Genomic DNA, 24,944 nt, shown 5'->3' on the forward strand with positions numbered 1-24,944 from the left:
TATAAGTATTTATTCAACATTTACATATTCATATTAAGCTTCTACGTCTGTGTACAGGACGGTATTATTTGTAAGACGTAAGAGAAAATATATCAGCTTATTGTTAAAATATTATGATGTTCTTTCCAGTACATAAAGTGTAGTAACTTGTTTTCCAAACTGCGTTACCAACTCCAGTCAGCAGATGGCGGATGTGCGTCTTTTAGGTGATGCTTCTTGCGTGACGTATAATTTACTGGACGGAACGCTTCTTCACCAACAACGCGCCTACTCTTTCAACCGCCTCGGTAGCTTGCTAGCCAACATAAAACAGAAAGATTGACGCTTTAGACCATGTTAATGTACATTAGCTAATCTCAGTGTTGTAAACACAATTCTGTTGACCTATCTACTGTTTAACTTTAACCTAATTTGCTTGTTCAATTTGCAAACTTGTTAAAGATTGATGATGAGCCTAGCACTAGGCTAGTCGCTAATGCTAACTCGCTAGCTAACATCCTTGACCATGAGCTCGCTAAACTACTCCTCCTGCTAAAGAAGAGGAGGTTTGCTGTACGGGGAAAGAAGCTCTGGCGCTGAACATTGTCGTGGAAGAAGAAGAGGAGGGTATTACAGTGAAAGAAGAGAAAGAACCTTTCAGAATGAAAAAGGAGGAAGAGGAGGTTGTTATAGTGAAGGAAGAAGAGGCTGTTATAGTGAAGGAAGAAGAGAAAGAACCTTTCAGAATGAAAAGGGAGGAAGAGGAGGCTATCTCAATAAAGGTGAAGATGGAAGACGTTTTTGGAGTGAAAGAGGAGGAGACAGAAGATCCGATTAACACCAGTGAGTACTTTCTTAAACATGGGCACAAACTATGCAGTTGTTGAACTAATGTGTGGTTTTAAGGGGCATTCTAATGAAGTTCTACACTTGAATATGTTTCGAGCAAGGATGCCAACAAACAACACATACACAGTTGTATAGTGGCAGAACAGGATACCGGGTAGGGAGTGGGCTATTTCAAGTTTTTCACTCACCACGTTTATTCCGAAAAATATCTGTCCTCACTCTGGTAGCCTATGGACAAACATTAAGAATAAGCTACATGGTGAGTTGATGCCCTTTTGGCAGCTAGTTAGCTAGGTGAATTGATCATGCTACTTTGTATGCGTTGTTTGTTGGCATCCTTGTACTTTACGAAGATTTTGGAACAGATTCCTGTTGGAACGTTCCACAAATTATACCCACCCGTTTCCTACTGTATACATTCTTAAAGTTTCAGTCTGCCATTGGTACATTTATTTTGGGGACTTTTAAATTAGATGTATTGAATTCTCCATGTGGTCTATATTAAAGTTCCCCTCATCTAATATAACAGTCTTTTCAAATTCAATATTGTTGCATAATTTCTACTTAAAATATCAAAGGGAAACAAAAGGCACCCATTTAGTAGAACGACCCTTTAACATTTGCATCACAAACAATATTTTATAGGCCCTTTTTAGACACATTCATGCCTATTGTAAGACCCAATGAATCACAGTGGTGGAAAAAGTACCCAATTGTCATACTTGAATATAAGTAAAGATACCTTAATAGAAAATGACTCAAGTATACGTGAAAGTCACCCTTTCACATTTGCATCACAAACAATATATTTAAAAATCATGATGAAAGTGGCCATTTTTTTTGGTCTCTTGTAAGACCCTGTGATTGTAATAGACGGTTATAAGTTGACTGTCTTTTTGATGTTGTCATTCAAGCAGGAGAGAGACATGACTATGGTGGATCCTCTGGGGAGCCTCAACAACATCCTGATACTGATGAGTCAGAGAAGAGTCTCTCCAGAACAGAACACCAGATGGTACAGCTTGGTCTGGTCTAGCATACAGCTTGCTCTATCTGGGTCTGGGCTGGGTTTCTGTAAAGCACTTCATGACAACAGTGACATCAGCATCCATAATGTTATGTGTCTGTGTCCCCTCTTTATGGTTACCAGGACAACACTAGCCCTTCCTCCCTCCTGGAGTCCCTGTGTCGTGCCTCTCCCGGTAGCACCTTACTGCTGGGTATGAAGAGGTTGTCTGTGTTGCTGGTGGACTGCAGGAAAACAACGGGGCTGAGTGGAACTGTGAGAGGAGGAGAAGAGAAGAAAGGATCAGATTTGACTCATCAAAGTAAGTGTTCTAGTTTAGTTTGAACAAATAAAATAGATCTGCCCACTAGTATCTGTTACCAGGACAACCAGCAGAGGTCTGTTAGTTGACAGGAAGATAGACTGGTGGATATGGATGTTATGAATATCATAACACTGAAAAAGGATTCTGCCAATGAAAAGAGAGAAACCAATAGACCATATAAAACCTTGATGAAAGTTAGCTTTGGAGAGAAAGTTTCAATGATCCGTTGTAAGGTGCAAATTTTACAAAAACTTTTTCTTAAAACATTATGGATGTTACATTGCCTGTCCCAGTCAACCCCCCTATCTTTACAAGACTGTAGAACAGGCAAACTAAACTCCAGACACTGTTAATGAATTAACTAATACTGGAGGAAAGCTGTGATCAGGCTGCCCACTCAAGAGAAAGCTTTGAACTATAACCAGTGCCTGCAACCTTGTTCAGGTTATCAATCAACCTACCAGGGTAGTTACAAACAGTACAGAAATTAAATCATTAACATATTTTGATCATATCTTTACTAATGCTGCAGAAATTTGTTTGAAAGCAGTATCCAAATTCATCGGATGTAGTGATCACAATATAGTAGCCATGTCTAGGAAAACCACAGTTCCAAAAGGCTGGGCCTAATGTGCTATATAAGAGGTCATACAATTGTTTGTAGTGATTCCTATGTTGTTGATGTTGTTTGGTTATTTTTTTCCACAGTAAATAACTCACGGACACTAGAGGAGCTTTAACCAAGTTTAATTATTCCCAAAGGTTTTGTACAGCTGTAATTCAGACATCCCAACATTTGTTCCATCCAGATATATATCTCACTTAAGACACTCCTCCTTCTCTCCAATCCTTACATCTTATGGTTCCACAGGAAGAGATTAAAGAGGGTAACAGGATACCAAACCTTTATCTCCCTGATGAGAATCTGTCCTGACCTCAAACCCTCCTTCATCTAATCCACAGATGGCTGTAAAAACTGTTAAATCCACGTGGATTGATGAGGAATTTAAAAATGGTATGATGAAGAGGGAGGCAAAAGAGATGGCAAATAGGTCTGGCTGTATAACTGATTGGCAAACGTATTGCAAATTGAGAAATCATGTGACTAAACTGAATAAAAAGAAGAAACTACACTATGAAACAAAGATAAATGACATGAAGGATGATTTTAAAAAGCTTTGGAGTACCTTAAATGAAATTTTGGGCAAAAAAATCAACAATGACATGTCACTGGTGTCTGACAACGTGGATGGAAAGTGATTGAGGATAATAGCGGCCGATATTGCCACTCCTATTTGCCTTGTCTTTAATTTAAGCCTACTAGAAAGTGTGTTCCCTCAGGCTTGGAGGGAAGCTAAAGTCATTCCACTACCCAAGAATAGTAAAGCTCCCTTTACTGGCTTAAATAACCGACCAATCAACCTGTTACCAACCCTTACATTTAAAAAAATAAATGTTGTTTGGCCAGATACAATGCTATTTTACAGTAAACAAATTGAGGCTTATAGGGAAGTTCATTCAACAAGCACAGCACTTACAAATGACTGATTGGCTGAGAGAAATTGATGATAAAAATATTGTTGGGGCTGTTTTGTTAGACTTCAGTGCGGCTTTTGACATTATCGATCATAGTCTGCTGCTGAAAAAAACGTATGGCTTTACACCCCCTGCTATATTGTGGATAAAGAGTAAAAAAAAAAAAAAAAAGTTAACTTTATTTAACTAGCCAAGTCAGTTAAGAACAAATTCTTTTTTTCATTGACGGCCTAGGACTGCCTTGTTCAGGGGCAGAACGACAGAGTTTTACCTTGTCAACTCGGGGATTCGATCCAGCAATGTTTCGGTTACTGGCCTACCGCTCTAACCACTAGGCTACCTGCCGCCCCAGAGCTACCTGTATAACAGAACACAGTGTTCTTTAATGGAAGCCTGTACAACAAAATCAAGGTAGAATTAGGAATTCCCCAGGCCAGCTGTTTGGCACCTTCTTTTTCCAATCTTTACCAACAACATGCCAATGACATTTGAGTTAAGCCAGTGTGTCTATGTATGCGGATGACTCAACACTGTACACGTCAGCTACTACAGCGACTGAAATGACTGCAACACTTAACATAGAGCTGCAGTTAGTTTCAGAATGGGTGGCAAGGAATAAGTTAGTCCTAAATATTTCAGATGACCTTAAGTTACATGGCCTACTATGCTAATTCTGTAGCGGTATTGTTAGATGGGGGTAAAGATAAATATTTTGTTGGGGCGCCAGGCAGGTATTAACCCTAGTTATTAAAGTTAGTTATTACCTATAATAACATTATTATCATAAATATGATTAAAACCAAAAGGATGAGAGTAGAATAGATAGAGTAGCGCTTCCAGACATATTCTAAACATGATGGAGTCTTAAAGGAGGACTGTAGCGTCTAATGATGAAACATTATGGAGTCTTAATGGAGGACTGTAGCATGGAGTCTTAAATGAGGACTGTAGCATCATGAGGTAGTCACCTGAAATGCATTTCAATTAACATGTGTGCCTTTTTAGAAGTTAAGTTGTGGAATTTCTTTCCTTAATAACCTGTTTGGGATAGGGGGCAGTATTTTCACGTCCGGATGAAAAGCGTGCCCAAAGTACACTGCCTGCTACTCAGTCCCAGAAGCTAGGATATGCATATAATTGGTAGATTTGGATAGTAAACACTCTAAAGTTTCTAAAACTGTTAAAATACTGTCTGTGAGTATAACATAACTTATTTGACAGGTGAAACCCCGAGGACAAACCATCCAGGATGATTTTTTTGTTGTTGAGGTGACTCTGTTTTCAAATGGCTTTGTGTGGCACTTTTCTGTGGCACTTGGTTGCAGTTCCTATTGCTTCCAGTAGATATCAACAGTCTTTAGAAATTGGTTGATGTTTTTCTTTAGAGAAATGAAGAAGTACGGCTATTCAGAACGAGGGTCCAGCCTAGTGCTCTCTAATGTTTTGATCCGCGCTCCAGGTCACGCGTTTCACGTTGTTTTTATCCGGTATTGAACACAGTTTATCCCGTCTTAAATTTTCTCGATTATTTACATTTTAAAATACCTAAAGTTGGATTAGGAAAGTTGTTTGAAATGTTTGGACAGCGTTTACAGGTAACTTATTAGATATTTGTAGTCATGCTGGGTGAGTTGGAACCGGTGTTTTTTTTAATCAAACGCGCCAAATAAATGGACATTTTGGAGATATAACGACGGAATTAATTGAACAAAAGGACCATTTGTGATGTTTATGGGACATATTGGAGTCCCAACAGAAGAAGCTCTTCAAACTTAAGGCACAAATTATATAGTTATTTCTGAGTTTTGTATCGCACCTGGCGGGTTGAAATATGATTGTCATGTGTTTGTTTGATGGGGTGCTGTCCTCAGATAATCGCATGGTTTGCTTTTGCCGTAAAGCCTTTTTGAAATCTGACACGGTGGCTAGATTAACAAGAAGTTAAGCTTTAATTTGGTGTATTGCACTTGTGAATGCATGACAGTTAAATATTTCTAATTTAAAAAAAAAAATTTTTTATTTTGCGCTCTGCAATTTCACCGGATGTTGTCGAAACGTTCCGCTAGCGGAACCCCTAGCCATAACAGGTTTTAATGTGTTTGAGCCAATCAGTTGTGTTGTGACAAGGTAGGGGTGGTATACAGAAGATAGCCCTATTGGGTAAAAGACGAAGTTCATATTATGTCAAGAACAGCTCAAATAAGCAAAGAGAAACAACAGTCCATCATTACTTTAAGGACCACCACAGGAATGGGAGACCCAGAGTTACTTCTGATGCATAAGTTCATTAGAGTTACCAGCCTTAGAAATTGCAGCCCAAATAAACGCTTCACAAAGTTCAAGTGCTTTGTATCTTGTGCTTTGTATTTTCGACGTAAAAACAAGTTTTGGACTTCCACACAAAATTACTTCTTTAGTTATTTTATGTCTAAGGAAGTGTGTAGGTCACATTCTGTATCATACATCTATGAAACTTATATATTTAGAACCACCTGCTTGATTGGAATCTAGCGACGTCTGTGTCTTCAGTGTCCTAGAACTGTCTAGTTTGTGTTCTGACTTGTAAAACAGGATGAATAAAATAAGTAATGTAAACATAGCAGTAATTGCCAGGAAGTTCTACATTTGTTTTAAAATCACACTATAATTGTTAAAACTGGCCTCAGGTTATTGAGAGATCTGATTTAGGATTTACCCTCGTAGCAAGGTTGTTTTATCATGTGGAGGTTTCATTCGGGTCTCTATTTAAAAATAACACAGTGTCTTTGGCAGGAGAAAGACCAGACTCAGAGGAACCAGAGCCAGGGACGTCCAAACCAGCAAGACGACACCAGTGCTCCCACTGTAGAAAGGGTTGTAACCGGTTATGGAACCTGAAACAACACGAGAAAATACACACAGGGGAGAAGCCTTACCACTGCGCCCAGTGTGGAAAGAGTTTCAAACGGCCTTGTCATCTGAAACAACATGACAGAATACACACAGGGGAGAAGCCTTACCACTGCTCCCAGTGTGGACAGTGTTTCAAGCGGTCAGGGGAGCTGAAACAACATGAGAGAATACACACAGGGGAGAAGCCTTACCACTGCTCCCAGTGTGGAAAGTGTTTCAACAGGTTAGGGGATGTGAAACGACATGGGAGAATACACACAGTAGAGAAGCCTTACCACTGCTCCCAGTGTGGGAAGTTTTTCGGACGGCCTTGTCATCTGAAACGACATGAGAGAATACACACAGGGTGGAAGCCTTACCACTGCTCCCAGTGTGGAAACAGTTTCAAACGGCCTTGTCATCTGAAACGGCATGAGAGAATACACACAGGGGAGAAGCCTTACCACTGCTCCCAGTGTGGAAAGAGTTTCGAACGGCCTTGTCATCTGAAACAACATGAGAGAATACACACAGGGGAGAAGCCTTACCACTACTCCCAATGTGGAAAGAGTTTTAACGATTTAGGGTACCTGAAACAACATGAGAGAATACACACAAGATAGAAGCCTTACCACTGCTCCCAGTGTGGAAAGTGTTTCAACAAGTCAGGGGAGGTGAAACGACATGAGACGGCCTTGTCATCTGAAACGGCATGAGAGAATACACACAGGGGAGAAGCCTTACCACTGCTCCCAGTGTGGAAAGAGTTTCAAACGGCCTTGTCATCTGAAACAACATGAGAGAATACACCCAGGGGAGAAGCCTTACCACTACTACCAATGTGGAAAGAGTTTTAACGATTTAGGGTACCTGAAACAACATGAGAGAATACACACAAGATAGAAGCCAGACCACTGCTCCCAGTGTGGAAAGTGTTTCAACCAGTCGAGGGAGCTGAAACGGCATGAAAGAATACACACAGTAGAGAAGCCTTACCATTGCTCCCAGTGTGGAAAGAGTTTTAACCAGAAAAGCAATCTGATCAAACACGAGAAAATACACAGAGGGGAGAAGCCTTACCACTCCTCCCAGGGTGCAAAGCGTTTGCCCATTTAGGAAGCCTGAAAGAACACATGAGACTGCACACAGAGCGGAGAATGCTTACAAAAGCCCAGACTGTGGGAAAACATATTACTCATCACAGTCACTTAAACGTCATGAGAGAATCCACACAAAGAGAAGAATTACTTGTATATTGATATTTCACATCACATTGACTTAAAATTCATCAGAGAACATACACAGTGCTCCCATTGTCTTATATTGTTGACTGATAATGTGTTTACCTGTCTTTACCGTTTGAAATTAAATGGTACAGGGTATACTCAAACATATATTTGTTTGTTTTTATTAGAAAACATGAATTTAATATGTAGTATGTCAGTTTGAATATAAAGAAGATCAGGTTGCTTGTGTTTAAATGGTCATTTTTAAAACTCTTTGTGTGTGTTTATCTGGGTGTGTCATTCCTCCAGCACTACAGATAATACAGTGATATTTGGATGTGATGCATTTGTTCCATTGTAAATACATTTGCATTGTTGGCCCACTGATGATTTAATGAAATTAAAATATTCAGACTGTAACGGAAAATGTTAATTGTATGTGTGTCCACATAACTGATTATGTGACTAACCTTGTGAAACTGTCCTATTATAATCTCCTGTTCTTGGGACCATCATTATGTGTTGCAAACCAGCTGCACCTGCGTCCTTGTATGAATAAAGTCCCTCCCAGGAACAGGAAACTATAAAGATATGTGCTCATCACCCAATGCTTCAGGAATTCAGACTGTCTACACTGTGCTGTGTAACTCTGTTATTCTCTCTGAGCTCAGAAATAAAGAATCTTGGTTTGACTTGGACACCAGCAGATCCTTATTTTATAATATCCACCACAACTCTGCCACGGATTGCTGCTTATTATTGTCTCAATGAAGAGTTCCTCGTTCCACTTTCCTGGGGTCATTTACAAGCCTCCCACTGGTTGAATAAAAGTTGTTTCCACGTCATTTCAACAAAACAAATCCATGTGATGATGATAGATGTAGAAAACTGATTGGATTTGTAAAAAGCCATCAACATCAGTTATTTTTAGTTATTTTTCATCCAACTGGCAACCTAAATCCAATGACAGGTGACATTTTGTGTTGATTTCATGTTGAATTCACTTTAGTTGACGACTCAAAGAAATGTAAATAGAAACTAGATGTTGAACTGACGTCTGTGCCCAGTGGGCTGGTTTGAATAAGTAGCAGGTGTTGGATCAATATCCACCTTAGTAGCTAAGTTTCCATGCAATTTGAGACAGATTTTCATGTGAATATTCTAAAATCTGCATAAAACAATATACGCATTTTCCCACCAGAAATGTTTCTATCAAACAGACTCATTGCAGATAAAAGGCTTTGCGTGACAAAACTTAAATATAAATATTTGAGCATAAAGGAGTTTCCACCGCCATTTCTCGCTTAAACATTTTTACTGACACAAAAAGACCCCACCATGTAAAACGAACTAACATATCGTCTGTCGGCTTTTATAAAACCTGTTTCCATCAGCCTGGTCATTACTTTTGAAATGGTTGGATCAATATCCACCTTCATGATATGGATGAAGCCTGATTTGGAATGTCTGAGTAGTTCTATCTGATGTCATAATACACCCCTCTGATAATGAAGTTATATTTTGAATGTCTGAGTAGTTCTATATGATGTCATAATACACCCCTCTGATAATCAAGTTATATTTTGAATGTCTGAGTAGTTCTATATGATGTCATAATACACCCCTCTGATAGTGACACATTTGCTCCATTGTTTCCATGTCAGTTGGTTTCCCACTCTGATGATTTATATCTAACAGAGGGGTTTTAAAGGAATATTATGGTGACATCTTAGTGGGGCTTTAAATAAATATGATTATTAATCATAAACTCCTACAGATACAATACACTGCAGCTTTGACATCAAGAAGAGAATAGGCTGATGGGTGGTGGTGCTACTATATAGGTAAGGCTGTTCAATATGAATGTTCAATACACACAATAGGTTGACTGGGGGGGTGATGTACCACAGTCAAAGTCCTGCAATAAGAGCTAAGAGACTAATATTTGTGTAAACTATATAAACTGTTTACAATTTGGCTCATGCATCCTCCCTTCTCTCCCCTGTAATGATTCCCCAGGTTGTTGCTGTGAATGACAATGTGTTCTCAGTTGACTTACCTTGTTAAATAAATCATGACATGTGAATGAACAAGCCTTTTCATACTTTATAACATGGCTATATACAATGCCTTCAGAAAGTATTCAGACCCCTTGACTTTTTTCCACATTTTGTTACATTACAGCCTCATTCTAAAATGTATTAAATCATTTTTTCCCCTCATCAATCTACACACAATATCCCATAATGACAAAACAAAAACAGGTCTTTAGAAATTGTTGCAATTTTTTTCAGACCCTTTACTCAGTACTTTTTTGAAGCACCTTTGGCAGCGATTACAGCATTGAGTCTTCTTGGGTATGACGCTACAAGCTTGGCACACCTGTATTTGGGGAGTTTCTCCCATTCTTCCCTGCAGACTCTCTCAAGCTCTGTCAGGTTGGATGGGGAGCGTCGCTGCACAGCTATTTTCAGGTCTCTCCAGAGATGTTAGACCGGGTTCAAGTCCGGGCTCTGGCTCGGCCACTCAAGGACATTCAGAGACCAGAGACTTGACCCGAAGCCACTACTGCATTGTCTTGGCTGTGTGCTTAGGGTTGTTGTCCTGTTGGAAGGTGAACCTTCGCTCCCAGTCTGAGGTCCTGAGTGCTCTGGAGCAGGTTTTCATCAAGGATCTCTCTGTACTTTGCTCGGTTCATCTTTCCCTTGATCCTGACTAATCTCCTAGCCCCTGCTGCTGAAAAACATCCCCACAGCATGATGCTGCCACCACCATGCTTCACCCTAGGGATGGTGCCAGGTTTCTTCCAGACGTGACGCTTGGCATTCAGGCCAAAGAGTTTAATCTTGGTTTCATCAGATGAGAGAATCTGGTTTCTCATGGTCTGAAAGTCCTTTTGGTGCCTTTTGGCAAACTCCAAGTGGGCTGTCATGTGCATTTTACTGAGGGGCTTCCGTCAGGCCACTCTACCATAAAGGCTTGATTGGTGGAGAGGTGGAGAGATGGTTGTCCATCTGGAAGTTTCTCCCATCTCCACAGAAGAACTCTAGAGCTCTGTCAGAGTGACCATCGGGTTCTTGGTCACCTCCCTGACCAAGGCCCTTCTCCCCCGACTGCTCAGTTTGGCTGTGCCGCCAGCTCTAGGAAGAGTCTTGGTGGTTCCAAACTTCTTCCATTTTAGAATGATGGAGGCCACTGTGTTCTTGGGGACCTTCAATGCTGCAGAAATGTGTTGGGACCCTTCCCAAGATCTGTGCCTCGACCCAATTCTGTCTCGGAGCTCTACAGACAATTCCTTCTACCTCATGGCTTGGTTTTTACCCTGACAGTCTCATATAAAGGGTCTGAATACTTACTGTTATGTAAAGAAGGTATATTTTTTATCTTTAATAAATGTTTCTAAAAACCTGTTTTTGCTTTGGAATTAGATGTTTTATATTTAACTAGGCAAGTCAGTTACATTTACATTTAAGTCATTTAGCAGACGCTCTTATCCAGAGCGACTTACAAATTGGTGCATTCACCTTATGATATCCAGTGGAACAACCACTTTACAATAGTGCATCTAACTCTTTTAACGGGGGGGGGGGGGGGGGGGTTAGAAGGATTACTTTATCCTATCCTTGGTATTCCTTAAAGAGGTGGGGTTTCAGGTGTCTCCGGAAGGTGGTGATTGACTCCGCTGACCTGGCGTCGTGAGGGCGTTTGTTCCACCATTGGGGTGCCAGAGCAGCGAACAGTTTTGACTGGGCTGAGCGGGAACTGTACTTCCTCAGAGGTAGGGAGGCGAGCAGGCCAGAGGTGGATGAACGCAGTGCCCTTGTTTGGGTGTAGGGCCTGATCAGAGCCTGAAGGTACGGAGGTGCCGTTCCCCTCACAGCTCCGTAGGCAAGCACCATGGTCTTGTAGCGGATGCGAGCTTCAACTGGAAGCCAGTGGAGAGAGCGGAGGAGCGGGGTGACGTGAGAGAACTTGGGAAGGTTGAACACCAGACGGGCTGCGGCGTTCTGGATGAGTTGTAGGGGTTTAATGGCACAGGCAGGGAGCCCAGCCAACAGCGAGTTGCAGTAATCCTGACGGGAGATGACAAGTGCCTGGATTAGGACCTGCGCCGCGTCCTGTGTGAGGCAGGGTCGTACTCTGCGAATATTGTAGAGCATGAACCTACAGGAACGGGTCACTGCCTTGATGTTAGTTGAGAACGACAGGGTGTTGTCCAGGATCACACCAAGGTTCTTAGCACTCTGGGAGGAGGACACAATGGAGTTGTCAACCGTGATGGCGAGATCATGGAACGGGCAGTCCTTCCCCGGGAGGAAGAGCAGCTCTGTCTTGCCGAGGTTCAGCTTGAGGTGGTGATCCGTCATCCACACTGATATGTCTGCCAGACATGCAGAGATGCGATTCGCCACCTGGTTATCAGAAGGGGGAAAGGAGAAGATTAATTGTGTGTCGTCTGCATAGCAATGATAGGAGAGACCATGTGAGGATATGACAGAGCCAAGTGACTTGGTGTATAGCGAGAATAGGAGAGGGCCTAGAACAGAGCCCTGGGGGACACCAATGGTGAGAGCACGTGGTGCGGAGGCAGATTCTCGCCACGCCACCTGGTAGGAGCGACCTGTCAGGTAGGACGCAATCCAAGCGTGGGCCGCGCCGGAGATGCCCAACTCGGAGAGGGTGGAGAGGAGGATCTGATGGTTCACAGTATCAAAGGCAGCCGATAGGTCTAGAAGGATGAGAGCAGAGGAGAGAGAGTTAGCTTTAGCAGTGCGGAGCGCCTCCGTGACACAGAGAAGAGCAGTCTCAGTTGAATGACTAGTCTTGAAACCTGACTGATTTGGATCAAGAAGGTCATTCTGAGAGAGATAGCAGGAGAGCTGGCCAAGGACGGCACTTTCAAGAGTTTTGGAGAGAAAAGAAAGAAGGGATACTGGTCTGTAGTTGTTGACATCGGAGGGATCGAGTGTAGGTTTTTTCAGAAGGGGTGCAACTCTCGCTCTCTTGAAGACGGAAGGGACGTAGCCAGCGGTCAAGGATGAGTTGATGAGCGAGGTGAGGTAAGGGAGAAGGTCTCCGGAAATGGTCTGGAGAAGAGAGGAGGGGATAGGGTCAAGGGGGCAGGTTGTTGGGCGGCCGGCCGTCACAAGACGCGAGATTTCATCTGGAGAGAGAGGGGAGAAAGAGGTCAAAGCACAGGGTAGGGCAGTGTGAGCAGAACCAGCGGTGTCGTTTGACTTAGCAAACGAGGATCGGATGTCGTCGACCTTCTTTTCAAAATGGTTGACGAAGTCATCCGCAGAGAGGGAGGAGGGGGGAGGAGGGGGAGGAGGATTCAGGAGGGAGGAGAAGGTGGCAAAGAGCTTCCTAGGGTTAGAGGCAGATGCTTGGAATTTAGAGTGGTAGAAGTGGCTTTAGCAGCAGAGACAGAAGAGGAGAATGTGGAGAGGAGGGAGTGAAAGGATGCCAGGTCCGCAGGGAGGCGAGTTTTCCTCCATTTCCGCTCGGCTGCCCGGAGCCCTGTTCTGTGAGCTCGCAATGAGTCGTCGAGCCACGGAGCAGGAGGGGAGGACCGAGCCGGCCTGGAGGATAGGGGACATAGAGAGTCAAAGGATGCAGAAAGGGAGGAGAGGAGGGTTGAGGAGGCAGAATCAGGAGATAGGTTGGAGAAGGTTTGAGCAGAGGGAAGAGATGATAGGATGGAAGAGCAGAGAGTAGCGGGGGAGAGAGAGCGAAGGTTGGGACGGCGCGATACCATCCGAGTAGGGGCAGTGTGGGAAGTGTTGGATGAGAGCGAGAGGGAAAAGGATACAAGGTAGTGGTCGGAGACTTGGAGGGGAGTTGCAATGAGATTAGTGGAAGAACAGCATCTAGTAAAGATGAGGTCAAGCGTATTGCCTGCCTTGTGAGTAGGGGGGGAAGGTGAGAGGGTGAGGTCAAAAGAGGAGAGGAGTGGAAAGAAGGAGGCAGAGAGGAATGAGTCAAAGGTAGACGTGGGGAGGTTAAAGTCACCCAGAACTGTGAGAGGTGAGCCATCCTCAGGAAAGGAACTTATCAGGGCGTCAAGCTCATTGATGAACTCTCCAAGGGAACCTGGAGGGCGATAAATGATAAGGATGTTAAGCTTGAAAGGGCTGGTAACTGTGACAGCATGGAATTCAAAGGAGGCGATAGACAGATGGGTCAGGGGAGAAAGAGAGAATGTCCACTTGGGAGAGATGAGGATCCCAGTGCCACCACCCCGCTGACCAGAAGCTCTCGGGGTGTGCGAGAACACGTGGACACGTGGGCAGACGAGGAGAGAGCAGTAGGAGTAGCAGTGTTATCAGTGGTAATCCATGTTTCCGTCAGTGCCAAGAAGTCGAGGGACTGGAGGGAAGCATAGGCTGAGATGAACTCTGCCTTGTTGGCCGCAGATCGGCAGTTCCAGAGGCTGCCGGAGACCTGGAACTCCACATGGGTCGTGCGTGCTGGGACCACCAGGTTAGAGTGGCAGCGGCCACGCGGTGTGAAGCGTTTGTATGGTCTGTGCAGAGAGGAGAGAAGAGGGATAGACAGACACATAGTTGACAGGCTACAGAAGAGGCTACGCTAATGCAAAGGAGATTGGAATGACAAGTGGACTACACGTCTCGAATGTTCAGAAAGTTAAGAACAATTTCTTATTTACAATGACGGCCTACCGCTGAACAGTGCCTTGTTCAGGGTCAGAACAAAAGAGTTTTACCTTGTCAGCTCAGGGATTCGATCCATCAACCAAGCCCAATGCTCTAACCATTAGGTGACCTGCCACCCCAAATGATGGGCTATTGTTTGTAGATTGCTGAATATATATATATATATTTTTAAATCCATTTTCAAATAAGGCTGTAACGTAACAAAATGTGGAAAAAGTCAAGGGGTCTGAATACTTTCCGAATGCACTGAACAAACATCACATTGAATATTCACCTCACTTTTGAAAAGCTCCATGAGGAAGAAAAGATTCCCAGATGATCTTTTAGATGTTCTGTCTTCAGGATGTTCTGGGTTGTTGTCTGTTGGAGAGGGGAGGGGCAGTTGAGTGAGCTGGGGCCTTTTATGGCCCTTCCTCTGGGAGCCTCTCAGCTTGTGACATGATGAGAGAGAGTGAGAGGGCCTACCTGTAAGATATTTTGTGCTATAAACATACTTCTATTTGAAGAGATTTTTGACCATTCAGGGACCTAATCTCAAACACTAATGAAAACATGAAAAAATATTGTCCACACAAAAGACTGAATTTGGTAATAAAAATGATTTTTGACAAGTTATATGCATGAAAATAAAGATGTTGACAATATAGGGGGTGCTGTTTGAACTTTGCAAAATATCGTTCCGAAAATTAAACTGCCTCGTATTCAATTCTTGCTCGTACAATATGCATATTATTATTACTATTGGATAGAAAACACTCTCTAGTTTCTAAAACCGTTTGAATTATTTCTCTGAGTGAAACAGAACTCATTCTGCAGCACACTTCCTGTCAAGAAGTGAGATTTCTGAAATCGAGGTCTCTGTTCCAGGGTCGGTTTATAAATTCCCTTGTAAGCTTTGGGGCTACATGCACTGCATACGCCTTCCCCTAGATGTCAGTAAGCGATGAGACTTTGAATGGAGTGGATAGCACCATCTGGGGGAGTATAAAGCCTCTTGGAACGGAAGGACCGACCTTTTCGACGCGGGGCCTGACGCAGGAGGGAGACCAGCATGGCGTCCTGAAAAGCTTTCGGTTTAGCAGTTCTATATCTCCGGCTCTGATTTAATTTGTTTTTTGTCTTAAAAACTTCATAAGGTAGTTCATTTAAACCGACTTATAGCAGTTTATATCAGTTTATTACGATTTTCTGGAGTTTCTTTGTCAGGCGTTATCGCGAGTTGGGCACCTCTCCGGTACATCGCTGGCGTAAGCAGCTAATTCTACAGGAGTAGAGGACATCTTTCAACCAAAAGACGATTGTTCTGGACAAAGGACCACTTGCCCAAGATTCTGATGGAAGCTCATCAAAAAGTAAGAGCTATTTATGATGTTAATTCGTATTTCTGTGGAAGAATGTAAAAAAAATTGTCCGCCATTAATTTCGGCATGGTCTCGCTGTAACGCACGCTGTATGTCGAGTAACGTTAATTTAAAAAATCTAACACAGCGGTTGCATTAAGAACTAATGGATCTTTCATTTGCTGTCCAACCTGTAATTTTTAGTCAAGTTTACGATTAGTTATCGATTAGATTAGGTGCCTCTCCAAGATGGCGCGGGACAGATTGCTTCAAGTTTGGCTACAATTCACATTGTATAACCACGATTTGTGCCGCTAAATATGCACATTTTCGAACAAATCCTATATGCATTGTGTAATATGATGTTACAGGACTGTCATCTGATGAAGTATATGAAGGTTAGTCAAAAATTATATATCTTTTGCTGGTTTGTTAGGATCGCTAACCTTTGCTGCTGGTAAACGGCTTGTGTTTCTGGCTATTGTGGTAAGCTAATATAATGCTATATTGTGTTTTCGCTGTAAAACACTTAAAAAATCTGAAATATTGGCTGGATTCACAAGATGTTGGTCTTTCATTTGCTGTACGCTGTGTATTTTTCAGAAATGTTTTATGATGTGTATTTAGTTATTTGACGTTGGCCTCTGTAATTATTCTGGCTGCATCGGCACTATTTCAGATTGCAGCTGCAATGTAGAACTATGATTTATACCTAAAATATGCACATTTTTCTAACAAAACATATGCTATACAATAAATATGTTATCAGACTGTCATCTGATGAAGTTGTTTCTTGGTTAGTGACTATTTATATCTTTATTTGGTCGAAATTGTGATAGCTACCTATGCAGGAAAAAAATGGTGGGAAAAAAAAGTTGTGTCTTTTGCTATCGTGGTTAGCTAATAGATTTACATATTGTGTCTTCCCTGTAAAACATTTTAAAAATCAGAAATGATGGCTGGATTCACAAGATCTGTATCTTTCATCTGGTGTCTTGGACTTGTGATTTCATGATATTTAGATGCTAGTATTTACTTGTGGCGCTATGCTAGGCTATGCTAGTCAGCTTTTTTACTGATGAGGGTGCTCCCGGATCCGGGATGAGTACTAAGTAGAGGTTAATAAAAATGTGACATTTTGGAGAGTTTTTTGCAGACTATATGAGAGGCCTAAGCCTTGTTGTGGATACATGTCTATAAAGAATGACTGGTATAAGATATCAGCTCCATTTTTGGGGCACATGTTGACAAGATGTTGTGGAATCACTGGAGGGGAATATTGACCAACTGAGCATCTCAGTGTACAGCTCAATAAACACAATAGTAGTTTTGTTACATTCAGTTTTCTGTGATGAAGTGTCATATTGGGATGTAAACTCAAATATGTGTACATTTAAACTGTATCTGACATGGTACTGGTGTCTTCTTTTTTAAAGCCCATAACCATGTGTGTGATGTGTCAACAAAAAAACCCCCCCCCCCCCCCCCCCCCATAAAAAGATCCTGCAACAGAAAGCTGCACAATATGTTGAGTAAAGTATTTTGTTAACCATGACTATATCAAACCCTACTCCATGTGTTGCCACTATCATGTATCCTACCATTGACTATATCCAACCCTACTCCATGTGTTTCCACTATCATGTATCCTACCATGACTACATCCAACCCAACTCCATGTGTTACCACTATCATGTATCCTACCATGACTATATCCAACCCTACTTCATGTGTTGCCACTATCATGTATCCTACCATGACTATATACAACCCTACTCCATGTGTTGCCACTATCATGTATCCTACCATTACTATATCAAACCCTACTCCATGTGTTGCCTCTATCATGTATCCTACCATGACTATATCAAACCCTACTCCATGTGTTGCCTCTATCATGTATCCTACCATGACTATATCAAACCCTACTCCATGTGTTGCCACTATCATGTATCCTACCATGACTATATCCAACCCAACTCCATGTGTTGCCACTATCATGTATCCTACCATGACTATATCAAACCCTACTCCATGTGTTGCCTCTATCATGTATCCTACCATGACTATATCCAACCCTACTCCATGTGTTTCCTCTATCATGTATCCTACCATGACTATTTCCAACCCTACTCCATGTGTTGTCTCTATCATGTATCCTACCACGACTATATCCAACCCAGCTCCATGTGTTGCCACTATCATGTATCCTACCATGACTATATCCAACCCTACTACATGTGTTGCCACTATCATGTATCCTACCATGACTAAATCCAACCCAACTCCATGTGTTGCCACTATCATGTATCCTACTTGGCTGAAGCTTTGATCTAATGGAAGAAGTATTAAGGAGCAGGGAGGTTAAAGGTCACTTCAGGATACAGCTGTTACTCTACAACAGTAAAAATGTGTACTGTTGGGGGTAGTGGAGGAGTAGGATTGGTTAACACTGCTCTACACTCTCCTAGATAATGTGTTACTGGTGTAGAGAGGAGTAGGATTGGTTAACATTGCTTTACACTCTCCTAGATAATGTTTTACTGTTGGGGGTACTGGAGGACCAGGATTGGTTAACACTGCTCTACACTCTCCTAGATAATGTGTTACTGTTGGTGGTAATTGAGGACCAGGATTGGTTAACACTGCTCTACACTCTCCTAGATAATGTGTTACTGGTGTAGAGAGGAGTAGGATTGGTTAACACTGCTCTACACTCTCCTAGATAATGTGTTACTGGTGTAGAGAGGAGTAGGATTGGTTAACACTGCTCTACACTCTCCTAGATAATGTGTTACTGGTGTAGAGAGGAGTAGGATTGGTTAACACTGCTCTACACTATCCTAGATAATGTGTTACTGGTGTAGAGAGGAGTAGGAAGGATGCAGTCTCAGGTTTGGAAAGACTGAATTTATTTCAGCACCAACAGATCAAAGCGGAACAAAACCCAAACGTTGTTGTGCTCAAATTATATCTTCATTAACAAAAAGGCCCAGGTTGAACTATATAAAGGACTCAGGAAATAGTAGGAGAGATTCCTCTCAGGAAAACCAGTAACATTTACAAATGACCGACAAAAAGACAAAATGGCAGAGGGAGTGTATATATACAGTGATAGAGGGGCGATTGGAACCAGGTGCGTGTAATGATGACGAGACAAGTCCGGGGGTTGATGAGTGAAGGGCGTTTGACAGCAGTAGGTTCGGCAGCAGCTAGAAGGCCGGGGGTTGATGAGTGAAGGGCGTTTGACAGCAGTAGGTTCGGCAGCAGCTAGAAGGCCGGGGGTTGATGAGTGAAGGGCGTTTGACAGCAGTAGGTTCGGCAGCAGCTAGAAGGCCGGGGGTTGATGAGTGAAGGGCGTTTGACAGCAGTAGGTTCGGCAGCAGCTAGAAGGCCGGGGGTTGATGAGTGAAGGGCGTTGGACAGCAGTAGGTTCGGCAGCAGCTAGAAGGCCGGGGGTTGATGAGTGAAGGGCGTTTGATAGCAGTAGGTTCGGCAGCAGCTAGAAGGCCGGGGGTTGATGAGTGAAGGGCATTTGCCAGCAGTAGGTTCAGCAGCAGCTAGAAGGCCGGCAACGCTGAACGCCTAGACTGGACAGGAGGGGGAGCCAAAGCGAAGTCTGGTGTGACATAATGAGAGAAAATCAATAGAATATTTAATATATTTTCTCAAATTCCGTTTTCTCCGTTTAGTAATTTTCCAGGTTTCTGATTTGTCTCTGTTTTTCAGTTTTTCGCTCTCAAAATCACATTGTTAATAGAAAAACAACAAAAGGAGACCACTTTTGTCGTCTGAGAAAAATCTAAGACATTTTCATTTTTGGGTGTAGATACCCTTTAATTCAAGTGGCTCCAGCAAGAGCCTTGCTTGGTTGGTGGTGTCTCTGTAGCACACATGTGATTGCAGAGTTTGCTGAACAAATCACAACTGGATTGATGCAAATAATCATGATATCATTCTGCCAGGTAGGCATAGACTACTTTGTAGTTAACTTTGTAGTTAATTGTCAAGGTTTGTGGGAAAACTTTTCCATCAACCAGAAGATGGTTGTCATTAGCATCATCGCTAACAGCTACACAAAGTGGTAGACAAATGCACTCAGACAGGGGCATTTCCTGGCTGTTTCCTCTTCAGAAAGTTGAAGGAAAATACAAATCACTGAGGTGAATTTAAAAACGACTTGCAGGCAGTGGGTTCAGAATAACTATGACAAAAAATGAATACAAATTATACCACCACCCAAAAGGGCACTTTAGAGACAGGAAGGGCAAAGGGGCATGTGCTCTACACAGGTAGAGTCCTATCTGTCCATGTTGCCTTTTGCAAAGTGGGCTCTGCTTTATGTGCTAACACCAACACTCACCTAAATATCCCATATGCCACTGGGTGGGAGAAGTTTTCATTGTTTTTGGGCAGAATTATGTGAGGTGTTGTTAGCGATGAGCCTTGGTCAATTTGACGAGGATGGCATATTCCAAGCTAATGTCGCCCTCTTCAATCTGTCACCTAATCCTCTTCAATCTGTCACCTAATGGGCAGGTCAGCCCTGGAGGAAGGTTTTGGCTCTAAGAAGTAAGATAACATAACATCTGGTTGTTTTTAAATGACTTTTTTTGACATTGCCTTATTTTTGTTCCAATCTGTGTTACCCACTCCAGTCAGCAGATGGCAATGTGAGTATTTCAGGTAATGCTTCTTGCGTGACGTATAATTTAATGGACGGGGCGGGAGGCTTATTCAACAGCGACAAAAGGCCTCTGATTCAACCAACGCGGTGGTTTGCTAGCGAACATAAAACCGGAGCATTTAAGCTCTTTAGACTAATCTTGTGTATATTAATCTTGGTGTTTAGAACACAATTCTGTTTACGTATCTACTAGTTCATTTTAACGTAATTTGCTTCTTAAATTAGCGAATGTGTTAACTTCATACTGCACTAGGCTAATCGCCCGGAGCATAAACTCACTAAACTAGACGGAGAAAAGAAGTTCTGGTGAAAGGAGAGGAAGAAGCTTTCAGAATGAAAAATGAGGAAGATTCCGTAACATTGAAGGAGGAGAATGTAGTGAAAGACGAGGAAGAACCTTTCAGAATAAAAAAGGAGGAAGATTCCGTTACATTGAAGGAGGAGAATGTAGTGAAAGAAGAGGAAGAACCTTTTGGAGTAAAAGAGGAAGAGGAGGCTATCTCAATAAAAGAGGAGGAAGACGTTTTGGAAGTGAAAAGGGAGGAGGAGGAGTCAGAATATCCGATTACCATAAGTGAGTACTGTCTTAAAAACAGGGGCACAAACAGCAGTTGTTGAACTGTGGGGTTTTAAAGGGGGATTCTACTGAAGTTCTACACTTGAATATGTTGTTCAGTACTGCCATTGGTACATATATTTTTTTAAATTAGATTTATTTCATTCTCCATGTGGTCTATATTAAAGCGCACTTCATCTTGTATAACAGGATTTTACAATCCAATTCTGGTGCATAATTTCTACATAAAATATCAAAGGAATGGGGCCTCCCGGGTGGCGCAGTGGTCTAGAGCTGCAGTGCTAGCTGCGCCACCAGAGTCTCTGGGTTCGCGCCCAGGCTCTGTCGAAGCCGGGCGCGACCGGGAGGTCCGTGGGGCGACGCACAATTGGCCTAGCGTCGTCCGGGTTAGGAAGGGTTTGGCCGGTAGGGTTATCCTTGTCTCATCGCGCACCAACGACTCCTGTGGCGGGCCGGGCGCAGTGCACGCTAACCAAGGTCGCCAGGTGCACAGTGTTTCCTCCGACACATTGGTGCGGCTGGCTTCCGGGTTGGATGCACGCTGTGTTAAGAAGCAGTGCGGCTTGGTTGGGTTGTGTTTCGGAGGACGCATGGCTTTCGACCTTCGTCTCTCCCGAGCCCGTACGGGAGTTGTAGCGATGAGACAAGATAGTAACTACTAACAATTGGATACCATAATTGGGGAGAAAAAGGGGGTAAAATGTAAAAAAAATTAAACTGCCCGAGTTACATCAGGAACCCACAACCCCTCCATCAGTGCTCAGACAGCCTATTGCGGACAAAGAGAGAGTGGACTCAGGGCTTGTAGGCCTGTGTTAAGGCAGGTCATCACCAGACAGACCCAGCTGGACCAGACTGGACTGGCAAAAAGTGCTCTTCACTGACGAGTTGTGGTTTTGTATCACCAGGGGTGATGATCGGATTTGCGTTTATCGTCGAAGGATAAATGAGCGTTACACTGAGGCCTATACTCTGGATCGGGATCGATTTGGAGGTGGAGGGTCCGTCATGGTCTGGGGCGGTGTCACAGGAACATCATCGGACTGAGCTTGTTGTCATTGCAGGCAATCTCAACGCTGTGCGTTACAGGGAAGACATCCTCCTCCCTTATGTGGTACCCTTCCTGCAGGCTCATCCTGACATGACCCTCCAGCATGACAATGCCACCAGCCATACTGCTCATTCTGTGCATGATTTCCTGCAAGACAGGAATGCCAGTGTTCTGCCATGGCCAGCAAAGAGCCCGGATCTCAATCCCATTGAGCATGTCTGGGACCTGTTGGATCGGAGGGTGAGGGCTTGGGCCATTCCCCCCAGAAATGTCCGAACTTGAAGGTGCCTAGGTGGAAGAGTGGGGTAACATCTCACAACTAGAACTTGCAAATCTGGTGCAGCCCATGAGGAGATGCACTGCAGTACTTAATGCAGCTGATGGCCACACCAGATACTGACTGTTACTTTTCATTTTGAACCCCCCTTTGTTCAGGGACACATTATTCAATTTCTGTTAGTCACATGTCTGTGAAACTTGTTCAGTTTATGTCTGTTGTTGAATCTTGTGTAAATATGTGTATGAACATATGTTAAGTTTGCTGAAAATAAACGCAGTTGACAGTGAGAGGACGTTTCTTTTTTAGCTGAGTTTATATATAGTTACTATCAGTTTTAGGAACATTACCCAAAACATTTCACCCTATTTTTTACTTTACCCAAAAAGTTCACGACATCAGCGTTTAGTCAAAATGTTGAACATTTGTGAACGTCTAAATAAATTGGCCTTTTCAATAGCGTTTCGAACCCTTTCGACAACGGGGAGATGTTACTGATGTGCTTTGTGTCTTCGACGTAAAAACAAGTTTTAGACTTCCACAAGTTTTAGACTTCCACAAATGATTTTACTTATTTTTGGTTTAAGGAAGTGTGTAGGTTGGATTCTGTATCATACAGCTATGAAGGTTATATATTAAGAACCACCTACTCGATAGGAATCCAGCGATGTCTGTGTCTTGAGTGTCCTAGAACTGTTTAATTTGTGTTCTGACTTGTAAAAACAGAATGAATAAAATAAGTAATGTAAACATATCAGTAATTACCAGGAAGCTCTACAACATTTGTTTTAAAATCACACAAAGATTAAAACTGGCCTCAGATTTTTGAGGGATCTGATTAGGATTTACCCTCGTAGCAAGGCCGTTTTATCATGTGGAGGTTTCATTCAGGTCTCTATTTAAATAAACACTCTGTTTGTCTTTGACAGGAGAAAGACCAGACTCCGAGGAACCAGAGCCAGAGACGTCCAAACCAGCAAGAGGACACCTCTGCTCCCACTGTGGAAAGGGTTTTAAACAGTTACGTGACCTGAAACAACATGAGAGAATACATACAGGAGAAAAGCCGTACCACTGCGCCCAGTGTGGAAAGAATTTTAACCACAAAGGATACCTGAAACAACATGAGAGAATACATACAGGAGAAAAGCCGTACCACTGCTCCCAGTGTGGAAAGAGCTATAACCAGAGAGGATACCTGAAAAAACATGAGAGAATACATGCAGGGAGTTTCAACCAGGAAGGACACCTGATCCAACATGACAGAATACAACCATGTGTGAAGCCATACCACTGCTCACAGTGTGCAAAGAGTTTTACAAGGTTAGGGGGCCTGAAAATTCATGAGACAATACACACAGGAGAAAAGCCGTACCACTGCTCCCAGTGTGGAAAGGGTTGTAACCACTTAAGTGGCCTGAAAAGACATGAGAGAATACACACAGGGGAGAAGCCTTACCACTGCTCCCAGTGTGGAAAAAGTTTTGCCCAGTTATGTAACCTGAAAACACACGAGAGAATACACACAGGGGAGAAGCCTTACCACTGCTCCCAGTGTGAAAAGAGTTTTAAGGAGTTGGGTAACCTGAGAAGACATGACATAAACCACACAGGAGGTAAGGATGTAGGCTGTTGAACAGTAAGACATAGGACAGATGTAGGCCTCTGAACAGTAGGACATAGGACAGGAGAATGCCCAATACATGGTGGGACAGATGAGTCCAAATTTAATTCCAACCGCCATGTCTTTGTGAGATGCAGAGTAGGTGAACGGATGATCTCCGCATGTGGGGTTCCCATCGTGAAGCATAGAGGAGGAGGGGTGCGGGTGCTTTGCTGTTGAGACTGTCAGTGATTTTATTTTGAGTTAATGGCACACTTAACCAGCATGGCTACCACAGCATTCTGCAGCGATATCCCATCTGTTTTGGGCTTAGTGGGACTATCATTTGTTTTTCAACAGGACAATGACCCAACACACCTCCAGGCTGTGTAAGGGCTATTTGACAAAGAAGGAGAGTGATGGAGTGCTGCATCAGATGACCTGGCCTCCACAATCACCTGACCTCAATCCAATTGAGATGGTTTGGGATGAATTGGACCACAGAGGTTAGGAAAAGTGGCCAACAGCATTATCAGCATGTGTTGGAACTCCTACAAGACTGTTGGAAAAGCATTCCAGGTGAAGCTGGTTGAGAGAATGCCAAGAGTGTGCAAAGCTGTCATCAAGGCAAAAGGTGGCAAGTTTGAAGAATCTAAAATATATTTTGATTTATTTAACACTTTTTTTGGTTACTGATTCCATATGTGTTATTTCATAGTGAAAATAAAGAAAAACCCTTGAATAAGTAGGTGTGTCCAAACTTTTGACTGGTGCTGTACATAAAATCCCCTGGCAACCACCTCAATGGACATTCCTGCAGTCAGCATGCCAATTGCCCGCTGTGTTGTGTGACAGAACTGCACATTTTTGTGGCCTTTTATTGTCCCCGGCACAAGGTGCACATGTGTAATGATAATGCTGTTTAATCAGATTCTTGATA

General features: G+C 42.9%; 1 protein-coding gene across 4 annotated transcripts; it reads left to right on the forward strand.

Annotated features, from left to right (window-relative positions):
* The first annotated feature begins 248 nt into the window (after window positions 1-248).
* On the forward strand, window positions 249-24,750 carry LOC129846084 (zinc finger protein 436-like). 4 transcript variants are annotated; one of them, XM_055914075.1, is made up of 4 exons: window positions 249-822; window positions 1,743-1,843; window positions 1,979-2,156; window positions 23,331-24,750. In XM_055914075.1, exons 1-4 carry the CDS (start codon window positions 642-644, stop codon window positions 24,035-24,037), a joined length of 1,167 nt encoding a protein of 388 aa, XP_055770050.1. In that variant the 5' UTR covers window positions 249-641; the 3' UTR covers window positions 24,038-24,750. The 4 variants fall into 4 exon arrangements, with proteins under 4 accessions (XP_055770050.1, XP_055770047.1, XP_055770048.1 ...); XM_055914072.1 differs by lacking the exon at window positions 23,331-24,750 and adding an exon at window positions 6,468-8,484; XM_055914073.1 differs by lacking the exon at window positions 23,331-24,750 and adding an exon at window positions 6,468-8,484 and having other exon boundaries at window positions 1,746-1,843.
* The last annotated feature ends 194 nt before the right edge of the window (window positions 24,751-24,944 follow it).

The sequence above is a fragment of the Salvelinus fontinalis genome, unplaced genomic scaffold (assembly GCF_029448725.1).
Source record: "Salvelinus fontinalis isolate EN_2023a unplaced genomic scaffold, ASM2944872v1 scaffold_0446, whole genome shotgun sequence".
Classification (NCBI taxonomy): Eukaryota; Metazoa; Chordata; class Actinopteri; order Salmoniformes; family Salmonidae; genus Salvelinus; species Salvelinus fontinalis.